The sequence below is a fragment of the Nylanderia fulva genome, unplaced genomic scaffold, assembly GCF_048542155.1.
Source record: "Nylanderia fulva isolate GAGA-0341 unplaced genomic scaffold, ASM4854215v1 Scaffold49, whole genome shotgun sequence".
NCBI lineage: Eukaryota > Metazoa > Arthropoda > Insecta > Hymenoptera > Formicidae > Nylanderia > Nylanderia fulva.
This window is the reverse complement of record NW_028190576.1, coordinates 681106-694662: the sequence shown is the minus strand read 5'-3', so window position 1 is coordinate 694662 and position 13557 is coordinate 681106. Positions and strand designations below refer to the sequence as shown.

Below are 13557 nucleotides of genomic sequence, written 5' to 3'. Positions count from 1 at the left end.
ATAATTTATATTGCAAATTACATAGTAAAATAAAGAGTCAACACTTCAAATTTCAAAGTTAAAAGAAATCTTTCATAACTTAAAATTACGACCGTTTTTCTTTTCAGTCGGTTCGGAAATTTGCCTTAAAAAATAGAAACATTGACATAACATTTATTTTTCATTATTAGACATTGAAAACTCGTTTCAAATTATTTTAATTTTCGTCTTTTGTTTTACCTGGTAAGGAATCGACGTGAGAAAACTAGATTCGTTTCGATCATTTTGAGTCTCGTCCATCATTAGAACTGAATTCTGCTCCATTTTCAATTTTAATTATCACAAACACGAAAATTTTCTTGAAACGCAGATTTAATAAAATTAAATCGAAGACAAAAATAATCGATAGGAAGTTAATGAAACGCGATTGCGATAACTTGTTATCAGAAACTAACTGAGACAGCTGACATTTCTCAATTTATCGTTCTTTTTCTTGAGGTCAGCAAAAAATCGAAAAGCTGCACGTTTATGCGCTCATGGTCATTGAAAAAGAGATAAGAAAAGAATACTATATAATAAATATGTAGTATGTTATATACATAATAAAATTGAAACACGGAACTTGAACACTGATTGAAGTCTTCTAGTAAACTAAATAACCAATGAAGATTGTGATTGGCAAATATTACTTCATGCGTAGATAAACATTACACGCCTTACTATCGCAGTATCGTATAATAAGTCAAACAATCATTACGTATACATTTAAAACAGACTTGTTTTCTAAAACAGCCGATATAGACACATTGTAAAAAAATATGTAATATATTACACAAAAATATGTAAAATTACATAAATAATAAGTGTAAAATTACACGATAAATAATAGAAATGTTTTCCTTTTCATTATTTATCATGTAATTTTACATTTATTATTTATGTAATTTTACATATTTTTTTTCACAGTGCACGAACAAGTTAATAACATGCGTTTCTGATTTTCTTCTATAAAATCTGTCGTTTTTTTTCAGAAATTATATAAAGATATTGTACAAGTCTGATCATTTTTAAGTGTAATATTTAATAATCCGAGCGAACTGTTTTCAGTGTTTTCAGATATAAAATATATTCATATGTGCGATTGTATAAAACTTGTAACAATTTATTTTTTATTATACTTTTTCAAGATAAAAATATATCTTTTTTTTACCATGCAAGAATTCATATAGATAATTATTTAATTGAAGAGATAGAATATACATTAATGATTAATTTTCTAATTAATAATTCCTTCTGATAAAAAAGAGGAAAATTAAAATTGTATATTATATATTATAATCCGTATTCCGTGAAATATCAAATCTTCTTTTAAATTATATATATTTTAAAGAACTTATAATTGTAAAAATGTTTAGATACTAAAAAATTCTGAATTATATTATATATAGATTCATTAGGTAATATATTTAATTTTCAGAATGTGTAAATTTCTATGTAATTTAAGCACAATAAAAAATTTAATAAGAAAAAGTAAATAAAATATTTAATAAATAGCTGAGGCAAATTATAATTTTCTTCGCAGTAGCGAAGCGTTTGGTAGATAATTTGGTTAATTGTTTCGAAATAATAGGCATACCATCTATCATGTGAACTCGTGTTCTGTTATGCAAAAGAACTATTAATACGCTAATGTAGTATATAATATTTTCATGTTATGCCAACATGTCAAAAATATCGTTTTACACCTCGCAAAATCTAACGATACAAACATTATAAAGTAAAGTGACGTTACGTTGACAGCATCTAGTATTAGCAGATGAATCTACGTCGCAACCTATTCATTTTCACATCAGCAGTTTTCGACGTGACGTGATAATTACACGTCTTTGTCTTTAAATATCACTACTCATGTGTTTGAATAAAAATATATTGAAGAATCTAATTTTATAAACTGAGAAAATCAATATACCTATTTTTCAATAAAAGAAAATCAATATCAATATACTATTTTTCCTTTTTATTAAAAAATTAAAAGAGAGAGAATCAAATTTTCGATTATTTATAATTAAACTGAATTAAATGTATCGCGTATTTAATACAAACAAAAACAAATATAATAAAAATATTTCGTTTCTCAGCAAAAGCAATTTATATTAAATCGAGAAAGAAATAAAACTGCGATATAGTAATTTGATTAGATCAGTATTTCCTTGAGCTACATTTTCTCAGGCAAAGGATTATTAGATAGCTGTCTTTCGTCTATATACATTTAAGATTAAAAAATGTATATTTACTTAAAATGTAATAAAATTGTGATACAAAAACCTTCAACATGTTCAATACCGTATTCAATCGCATCGAATTACTAGACCTTCCACATGCAATTTAAGTAATAAGAGCTGGACATGCATGCACTAATATCAATTTTTGTATCAAGTCGATGATAAAATACAAAATTATAAGGTTTCTTTTTTTTTACGTGATATTTTACATTACTATTCTATTCTACAGTATTTTATTTTTTTACACGAAAAAATCTACGAATGTGCAGATCAGCGACTGACAGAATAAACATCAATAAGCACAAAAATTACAACATCTAGGATGACTGTCTAAATGTCTAAATGAGGACGTCTAGGGCACTGACAGGTGAAAACGCGTCACTGTAATTCACGTGCTTCGCGCATCACGATGAAGCAGATATCGCGCATTGTGTGAACATGTGACAAAGACGAGCTTTCTTAACTCGTGGTGAAGTCGTTTGCGGGACTGCAGAATCGGGACTCAGTCGGGCCTTATTGCGAGCACCGGACGGATACGCGCGATATGTAGACGTAATTCTTGTAAAATATTCGTACGAAAAAAAGAACGGTTGTGTTTTCTCGTTTTTAAATTATAAGTGAACGCTTTCTTTCTACCTTCTTTCATGAGATAGTTAATGAGCGAGAAAGAGATACCCTGATAAAGTGACAGTGAATAGAGAGATATGAAGTATATTTCCGGAGTAAAGAAAAATAAAATTCTTTGCGTATTTGCCAAGATTTTGTAACAAAGTTGAAAAAGTTTCTCATACATTTAAGTAAATTGATGAAATTCTTCTTTCACTTCGAAAGTGAACTATTTAATTAGAAAATGCTGTGTGTTAATTATATTACACAATTTTTAAGAATTGATTTTTTATTCTAAATCAAAAAATAATTTTAAAAATATGAGCTTCTTGCATTTATATCTTTCCTCGTTTTATACAAAAAATGACATATTAAATATTATAAAAACATAAGAGAGAAGAGAATATATGATTAATAAAATCGAAAACATTTTATCTCATTCTGTAATTTTCAAAATGCAAAAGAATGTATAGTACACATAAAATTCTGAAGTAAAATATAAATATTATAAATTTTGAAATTCTAAAAAGAATTTAAATTAGTTTAATTCTTTAAGTATTTTCTAAGTATTTTAAATTTTTCAAGTATTTTAATTTTGTGGAATTTTTCGGTTTTTTCATTGTTTTTTGAACTTGGTAATATTACTCGATGAATATACGTAACGAATGCTATTAAGTATTTCTCTCTTTTAAAGGTCAGAGGAAATCGATAAAAATTGAGTATACGATGATATTCCGTTTTTTAAAAATAGATCTATCAATTTAATTATCAAGAAAAAAAAGCTATCGCGTCATGTATAACTTGCATGCAATTTAATTCATTTATGTGTTGATGTTTACCTTTTAAAAAATTCATGTGTATTTCAAATATAAATCAAATGCATATGACCTAAGAAATCTAAAATTCAGAATGTTTTTTTAGCACTTAAAAATATTTTTGCATATAAATTCTCCAAAATATATATTAACTTAAAGATTCAATTTCTTAAATCAATTTTATATTTGTTCATTTTTTTTTTATTTTTTGCTAAATTATCGAAAAAATCCTGAAGAAGAAAATATGCCCAGAGTGCATTTGTATGCAAAGAGAATAGTGTATTAATCAAACAATTAAAAAATCTAACATTAAATTAATAATAATATAATTCCTATAAATATGAACCTCTAAGAATTATTATATATGAATAAAAAATTCACTTTGACTAAACTCCAAATATAAAAATTCTAAATAAAAATTCAAATCATATTAACACTTGATAAAAATAAATTATAAATGAACATAAAGATGGCATATTTCCAACACTCGCGTACAATAAATTACAATTCAGGTATGGCATGATCTTTCGGGGCATGTCCTTGCTTACGTCTGATGTTAATCGCTCCGAAATGTTTCCTCACACTCCGCGCTACGTCAAATGATTGTTATCGATTGTATCGATATATGTATGTATGCCGCTTACGTATCATATCAAGAAAAACGCGAATAACAGTCGATTAATGTGCGTACTTCCAATCACACCTCACAATCAGAAAGATCTACTTGCTGTTAAAGAGAAATATAATAGAACTCGGCTTTTATACTTAAATCTTCGAAGAAAGTGTTCTTTGAACATTACGTTCTTACAGTTTTCAAGTTTTTAATTTTTGAAGGAAAGAAGAAATATGGTCGTCTCGCCCAGTATTTGTTTATTGATGGCCGGAGTGGCTGGGGTTTTTATTTTCATTGGCCTCCGAGCGAGGTAAGTATTATATGATTTAAAAATTATCGATTAATCGTAATATTATTTCTAGATTATCTGTTTAATTCTTTTTGACACATTGATTAAATGCGTAATAATTACGTTTTATTGAATCGCTTTATCATTAGATAAAAAAAAGAATTTATAAAAACGAGTTATAACGCACGAAAAAATTCTCAAGTTTTTGAATCCTTGAATCTTTAGAACTATTGTAGTTAAAAAATTTTAGAAATAAGTTATTGGGTTTTCCAAATTAATATTAAAAAAGCCTGTAATTTTCTAAAGTTTTAAAACTTAGAAATCCTTGAAGAATATCTAAATTTAAATAATTTGTATTTTTAATTCAGTTTTTGTAATAAAGTATAATGTAAATTAATTTTTTCTTGTTTTTCTTTTTTTATATTAAACATTTTTTTCGTGTTTCTTTATATAATGGTGTAAATACAGATTGTATAAAAAAATCCAAGATTATCAATGATAGATGGATTTACGTTTATCATACATATACATATATCATCATATCAAATTCCTTTTTTATAATTCTTTGAAAGAAGAATTGCGATTATATTTAAAGTGATTAAACCTGTTTGTTGCCATTTGACACTTTTTATATTTAATATAAAACAAATGTCACGTGTTCTCTCACATCGAAAAAAGGAAGAATAAATGTCTTCACTTATATTTTTCACCTTTCAAACATAAAGTTTTTGCATGTCGGTAAAGATAACTATTGAAGTTTGACAATACACTATTATATAATACTCTTCAAAACTATTTAATTGATGATGCAGCAAAGTAGGGTAGTTTATTTTCCGTTCAAATCAAAATACGCCAGGTTTATTAATTCGAAGCAAATCGATACCGAAATAAATGTCTACTGATATTGTAAGATAACCTGACAGCATTGTATTTGTTGACCCAGATTAAAAATTAATTTCATTTCTTACATTCCCAAAGGGTGTCACTGCTTATAATAGAAGCAATACCGTAAAATGATATAGACTTTCTTGTATTGTTAGATTTGTCGATATTCTCTTATATTTAGATGAATTATTTCCGAAAAGGACGCAAGCTATTTTTTGACGAACTTTCTATTGTTAAAAAATGCACACGTGTACTTACTGAAATAAACTGTGATCTTGTAGAAAACAAATTATTTTCAGCATTATACAAAGTATTTCTAAAACTATGTCAGAGATTTTGAGGGCGTATTTTACAGAGCAAAATAAGAGAAAACATTCATATAAACATAAAATATAATAATTCAAAAAAATCGAAAAATCTCCGAAAGCTACAATAAATATTTCTCGATCTTTTTACCCATCTTTAAGGGGTTACTCAAAGGGAAAGCATTTTTGAATCCTTATTTATAGGAACTTCTTTTTTTATTTTGACTCCTAGAATACATCCTTAAAATTTCTGATCTAGTTTTAGAAACATCCTGTATAAAATAAGATTAGATTTCTTTCCTAAATTATCTTTATAAAAATAAGAAAGATTCGAATAATGAATTTTATAATATATTTTATTTTTTTACTATTAAAACCTACTTTTACTTTACTGCACACATATCATTTAATTATCCAATATTTCAAATAATATTTTCTAAATGGTTGTCAATTCACGATTCTATCTAAGTCAGTGTGATGTATATTTATTTTTACCTTAATTTTTACCTATCCGTATCTTATCTTACCTCACCACGCCTATTCATTTTTCTCGGCATTGCATGATCGCGAGTGAGAGAGAAAGAGAAAAAGAGAATGTTACGTGCACGCTCCCGTACGTGTTAATATTCGGTCGAGGTACCGCGATCTCATCACAAACGAGCCGATTTAGGCTCGCGGGTCGTTACCGGAAGCGCTTACGACGCGATGTATCGACGACGACCTATCGATACACGTGAGCGAGAGTCAGAACGGAAAAGGAGGAAGAAAAGCGAGCGAAAGAGAGGAGAAGAGAGCGTCATTAATTAAGGATGCACGTGGCGATCCGGGGCGTGGAGGAACACGTCAACGACGAAATGTCGACAGACAATGACCGGCACGTATCGAACGAACAATGGATGCAACGGCGCGTAGGGGAACCGGAAGCGCCGTATAGGAACCGAACACTCGGGGATCCGCGCGCACCAATCTGGCGTTCTCTTCCATTGTTGGGATACTCGTTGTCGCGGATAGTCGGTCATCCTCGGGTGTAAATCGGTGGAAAATGGTGCAAAATGCTAGCGCGAATCTTTCTCGAGTGGTCCCCGAAAGGTGCGAGAACTGTCAGCCCTTCAGTTCTCTATCCAATCAATACAGCAGTTGATTGGATTCTCTACGGTACGATATAATCAAGAAAAGAAGTTTCCACTTTACGATGCTTAGGACTGATTCTCTACAAAGTTAGAGGTAGAGTGACCTATTATAACTGCTCGACAATTAATATTACATTATTCGACATCGATGAGATCGACAAAGTTCCTGCTCGATTATAATTAAAATTAATTTTCTGCCAAGTTGAAAATCCGCTTTATTGTCTGTTATAAGGACGGTAGCGTAAAAGAAGAGACAAACTTGATTTAACGTCACTGGAACAACTAAGACCGATGAAATTTTTACTCAACGTGGGAAATTAATTTTCTACAAAGTTACAAGTTTACGTTATTGTTTATTTAAGAATGATAAAGAACATTTTGGGATAAAAGAAATCAATTATAAATAAATCCTCGAAATGTGTCACTTCGAAAAAAATAACATAAGACGTACAAATATAAATTTAATGTCCATAATTATATAAAAATTGAAGAATAGAGAAGAGAATAAAGAACAAAAAATGAGTCGGCCATCGCCGGAAATAACGCTAACAAAATAAAGTAAAATATAGAAAGTCTGCTAATATAGAAAATTCGGACATTTTTAATCGTATGGGAAACAAAGTTGGAGAAACTGCGTTAAACGATAAACAGAATAGTTTGTTGATTTTACTTTTACTCGATGACAATAGCGCGAAACGTTCGCGTTGGTGTTCATTGTGAGACCGGATTGAAGCTGAACAACCGATGAAACATTTCTTTCTGAGGATTCTCTGCGGGAGAAAGCGAGAGAAACGGTAAGTGTAAACAGTGTGACTAGATCTCCATAATTATAATGCGTCTGCGAAATTATACTAATGAAATGATATTAAGTTTTTACTAGAAATTATAGACAAGAGAAATGGAATTAATAGATAATAGAAATAGAATACATACTAGATGGTAAAATTCATATTGTATAAAAGAAAGAGATTCCTCTATAAGATAGCAAATAATTTCTCATCGTATTATACGGCCACTGCACTTCATATTTTTTTTTTTTTCATGTGAGATATTTTTCGCTAATTTACTTCAACAAATTAAAGAAAAGAGAAAAGACAAATATATTTCAATAAGATAATGAAAAGAAAAACCTATATTAAAAATTAATCAGAAAATCTTAAAATGCAATCTCAAAATTATTTTGTTTTCAGAACAATTTTTACTCCAGATGTTTTTCTACCGAGTAATTGCATCAATTATAACATATTTTTAAAAATCTGCTTTAATTAAAAAATTAAAGCAATTTAATTAAAAAGTGAAATTTATATTTTTATTCATAAATTCACAAAAAATCGCATAAATTTCTTAAACTATTTTCTTTATATTTGATATAAATTGTAGAGATGATAGTAGAGATAATTGATGATGTGTGTATTATATATAATATATATATATATATATTATAAAGATTATATGTATAATATATAATCATTAATCAAAGATTTATGGAATAATGATATAGCATTATAGCGTGGTTGTCTAAAGCATCTGTTATGTAATACGAAGCATTATGCTATGCTATTACATAAACGGATTACAGCAACGCGGTGAAGCTGTGAATTGTCGTATGCAGAGAAATGAGGAAATGATCGAAGTAGACAAGAAGTCTGTTGCATGTTACCGAATACGATCGATTTAATAATGATCATTTAATATTCAATTTTTGCTGTGACCCACACTTAAATAATAATGATTTTTTGAAATTTTATAAGATGAAAAGATTATATTTTTGTGCAGAATGTATATATATTTTTGTTTGGCTTAGTTATTATACAAATTTAATTTATAATGTGTATGCAGAAGAATAGAAAATTATCTTAGATTTATAAAAAATGGAATGTATGTTTAATCTTCCTCCTTTTACTAATTTAATTACCATAATAAGAAATTATCTTGGATTTAGAAAAAATTGAATGTGTTTAATCTTCCTCCTTTTACTAATTTAATTACCATAAAAAATATAAGTTATTTAATGAGTCATTGCACTCTCAAATTATCAGCTTATACTGTGATTATTACTATTGTAATTACTATTATGACTTACTGTTGTAATTATTAAAAAAAATGTTAATTATATTCAACAAACCTAAATAAAGTAAAATTTTGTAATAGACAAATAAACTTTAAACACGTATAAAAAATATTGCCTCTCTTATACTTATCACTCATTTAATGATTCGAAATAAATTTTATTCATGAACATTTTATGAAAATTTATTTATCTATATTGACGTTTGACGCAATTTTTTAACTTTAGATTAAATATGTTAATAATCTTAGCAAAAATACGTAAGCTTATTAACATACTATATGTGTTTTTAAAATTGAGAATGTTGTCATAAAAATGTGAGTAGGTATACCAAAAAAATGTATACTGGAACCAACACTTTCATTAAACATTGTTGAAAGTTTGCGCAGTACACGTTTTATATAACATAATCTTTAATTAAATTTTTATTAGCTATTTAAAAAGTCAGAAAGAAAACAATATAGATGTTAATTAATTACATTCAATTCACTTTCTAATATGGGAAAAAAATTCCAAAGAACTTTATTTTCCGCAATAAAATAGAAGAACAGAAAGTAGAAAAATTGAAGAATACATCAAGTATACCCACATACAATAATTCTCTTATTCTAAAAAATAATTCCAATTGTGTGTTTTGTGGGATTTCTTATTATTATAAATCATCTTGAAATATCCAATTTACATCTGCGTCGTAATTCAACTTTCGATATTACATCATATAGTATTTTCATAAAATTAGCGACATGAATTGGCAAACATTTGCCGCAGGATAAGAAAGAAAGATCGGCGATTCCGTCATCGAATGTTTTTAATCGAATGTTTCGAGCGACCACCGAAATTCAGTGAAAGTTCCCATCAATCGCACGAACGTAGGTCAACCGGTTGATGACAGAGAGGGGAAGAGAGAGAGAGAGAGAGAGAGAGAGAGAGAGAGAGAGAGAGAGAGAGAGAGAGAGAGAGAGAAGAAAACAGAGCAAGAGAAAGGAATATCTTTGCGGCGAATGTAACGAAGACAGAGTATTCCTACCATCGGCAGAAATCAGCGCGCATAACCGCACGATTCTGAGTTTCCCCGGCTAACGACAGTTCACTGTCACTTTCGAGCCGACAGTCCGATACGAGGATACGATCGTGCCAGTTCTCTGCGGCGCGTCTTGTCCACGGAAAATGGCATGCCGAGCGAGTTAACAAGTCTGCGGTCTGACCGCGTGCCAAACTCGCGCTTCCGTCAACATCGTCGACAACGCGACTTGAATTGCAACTTTCTAGAAAAATACGAATTCAAACGATCTGAAGAACAGCAAAGATACTGAAATAAAGTGCCTAGTCCAGAGTATTAAAGTAAACTGGATGCCGGACCAGAAGCAGCATTTGTGGACTGCGAGCTATAGAGAAAAGATAACTTATTGGAAAGCGAAAGGACTCGAAAGGAGTGGAGAGAAGAAGACTAAAAGAGTACAAAATCGCCTAAAAAGTACCTGGAGAAACAAAATCGTTACCTGGAGAAAGAAAAGTCGCAAGAAAAGAGGTACAACGAGAAAAATATTCGATTGTAGGAACTACTTGGAATAATCAAAGTAGCTTTTGAACCTTCTTTAAAAATCGGAATGTTACAGCAAGCCTGGTGTATGTTAGAATAAGAAGATTGACAGAAGTGAAAGGAAGAAGAAATCGTAGGCGTTAAATAGAGAGAGGATTATCTAAGATGATTGATGGCGCGTGAAAAGCAACCAGAGAAGATATCTAAGATTTCGTAGAATCATAACGTGATCACGAATTGACGGATGCATATTGGAGAAGAAACAAGATCAATAAAAGAAGAAAGAAGAAGAGATCGTGGGAATCTATCAATCTAGTAATTCGATCGAAAAGATCGGCCAAGCTTATCGAAACTTGTGTTGTGGAACAACGAGAAGAAGATCTGGTATCCTGTGAGAACGAGTTACAAAGTTGGAGAAGATATATCTACGAGAGGAAGTCATCAAAACAGCTAATTAAGAGGATCATCCGAGGAAGATGAAGCACAAGATATAAGAAGAAGAGCTTGTGAAATTCAAGAAAGAGTCAGTATGTGAATTTGGGACACGTGACTATAAAAAAGCAGGAGCGATCAAAGAGAAAGTTACAAAGTTTAATTGACAAAATCATCTGAAAGAATTGAAGAAGTACAAAGAAAAAATCTAATCTAGAAAAAAATCACAAAGATCCAATTAAGTTAAAATCAAGATAAAAAGAAAAACAAAAAAGTCTCAATTTAATTATAAAATTGGAACTCAAAAAAATCAAAGCACGGTGAAAAACACATCAGAAACGAACAAGAATTCACAGTCTAACAGTAAGATAAAAATCGTGAAAGCTAAAGTGAAAGACGAAATAGTGCTTTCGTCATAAAAATTAAGATTTTATATTTTGAAAGAACTTTCATAGATATTGAATTAAGATTAAATCCAGTACGTGGTTACCGCACTTACATAATTTTTATCAGTTATTTCTTACATTGAACTACACGCTTATGCATACGAAAACAATCCTGCACAAATTAGAAATAATTGCGCGTGATTACGTAAGACAACGTAACTCTCGTCGATCCCGCGCGTTGGAAAGCTGCGCGATCGCGTAACAGGCAAAATTAGAGCGCGAATTGCGTAGTCATACTGAGACGTAGTGAATTTGCGGAAATGCGGGTGGCCAGAACGCGGAACAGATGAGCCGAGGAAGCTGCCCGGGGAAAGCGAAAATCGCGGATCAGACACGGAATCGTCGAATCACTCTACTCGCCATCGTAAATGCAAAATTAGAATCGAGTAATACGCAAAAACTTTCGCATATTAAGTCGCAATTAATAACGTGCAAATTTAATATTGGACTTATTGTTAGTTCGAAGGATGATCTCGCAATGGAATCACCGAAGCCGATTGAACCAATATCGGTCAGAACTAGTTGCTATATATAAACTTTTTTTCTGTTTCGAATTAATGGTATAATTAATGCTATAATTTAAAAAATAACGATAAATTGATATCCAAAGAAAACAAAAGTTTAATCAGCGTTGACAATCGTAATTAATTGTAAAATTAATATATTGTTATGAAAAGGTGAGAGAAATACACTTATTGAAATCGGAGTAAAATTCCGATTGCGCCAAAGTTGGCTAGAAATAATCGTGATTAATCCTACAATTCATGTTGCACAATTCCTATTATAATATGTACCATTATTTAAAAAATAATAAATAATTGTGAAGAAACGGAAGAACAAAGTTAAAGAGAAAGACGAGTGTTACTTTTGCAAGAAAACGCGTTCTGCAATCAGCAACATGCTGATTTACGTTTTCAGTTTGATCTCCACGCTGCTAATTGAGAGTGACAAAGTCGTGCCTAGTCAAGAGAGATACAACATGGCGACCTTTATGGTTCTGTTTCTTCTAATTACCATTGAGGTAGTGCTGGTGAAGGTCGTCACTTCCGATATGGAACGAGACGAGGACAGTCACTCACCGCTAAGCGCGGCCGCAGCGTTTTTCGATCGCGACGATTAGAAATTCGCGACAAATTTAGGGATAATGAAAATTTAAATTTATTTCGGCGAAAGAGTGGCAGAAGTTTGCTTAACATTTTTTTCAGAAGAAATTTTGCAATAATATCGTACCTACGTATATCGCAAATAAAAGTTTGTTTCTTAATATATGTATATAATAATAGATTCTGCGTCTTTATGCACAAATATAATTATTTAAAAAATAAATAAAATCGCATTTTATCTTTTAAATAATTAAGTCACCATGATATATATCCACGATACTTTCATATCTTATTGTTAGAACTGAAACAATCAATGTGCATTAAAAGTGACTTATGATATGTAATTTATCATATATTTATGTTTGACTTCTGCCACTTTCCGAACAGTATAAATCGTTTATTGAGAACGTGTGCATTGACCGAAAAAGAAGAAACGCACTATTACAGCACAAAACAGTATCCGCATCTATTAATATATACTTTCTATTACATTTTCTTTTCATACTACAATTATTGGCTTGTGCCGATTATTAAGTCTCAATAATATAGGATCTCGTGTAGTAATATACGTATACAGGATGTCCTAAAATTGTCAGTATGATTTCTTCAAATAATTTAGAATTTTCTTTAATAAAAAATATTTTGATTTCTTTCAAATAATGCAAAATTTTTATTAATAAAAATTTAATTTAAGTGTAAATAGAAAATTGTATATTATACGACTCTTGATTAACTCATATTATTAACATCAGAATATTATTTAAGAGAACATTATTTAAGAACATTATTTAATTCTACTGTAGGAGAACTGTATTAGGAAATATAATTGTAAATTATTTAATATTGAACAATACATAAACACAATATGTGCCATGAAAAAAATTTTAATTCGATAAAGTAAAGAGGGGGAATCAATTTCCTATGGATTTCCACGTTCTGTGTGATTATTTTATTATTATGTATTAGATAAGTATGTTCGTCAAAATTATTTAATCTTAAATAATTTTCAGTGTTTAATTAAAAAAAGAAAATAATAAATCTTTAAAATACAATGTGAAAAAGTT

At 29.8% G+C, this 13557-nt stretch overlaps 2 protein-coding genes across 10 annotated transcripts in view; one reads left to right on the top strand and one right to left on the bottom strand.

The window, feature by feature from the left end:
• The window catches only part of LOC114940086 (choline/ethanolamine transporter flvcr2a), a 53568-nt gene that overhangs the window by 10579 nt on the left and 29432 nt on the right, over positions 1–13557 (bottom strand). The window contains exon 1 of one of the 3 annotated variants that reach the window (XM_029314583.2): positions 220–582. The exons of the other annotated variants lie outside the window; for them this stretch is intronic. Coding sequence (XP_029170416.1) covers positions 220–303 — 84 coding nt within the window. The 5' untranslated portion in view covers positions 304–582. Of the gene's footprint in view, positions 1–219; positions 583–13557 lie in introns of those variants that run through there. 3 annotated transcript variants of the gene reach the window in all.
• LOC114940079 (Myosin-7a binding protein) overlaps positions 2734–13557 on the top strand; it is a 37501-nt gene continuing 26677 nt past the window's right edge. For 4 of the 7 annotated variants that reach the window (XM_029314569.2, XM_029314568.2, XM_029314561.2 and 1 more), the window contains exon 1: positions 4517–4605. In XM_029314569.2, coding sequence (XP_029170402.2) covers positions 4529–4605 — 77 coding nt within the window. In that variant the 5' untranslated portion in view covers positions 4517–4528. Of the gene's footprint in view, positions 2814–4516; positions 4606–6271; positions 7699–13557 lie in introns of those variants that run through there. The other 3 variants (XM_029314562.2, XM_029314565.2, XM_029314564.2) reach the window with 3 other exon arrangements.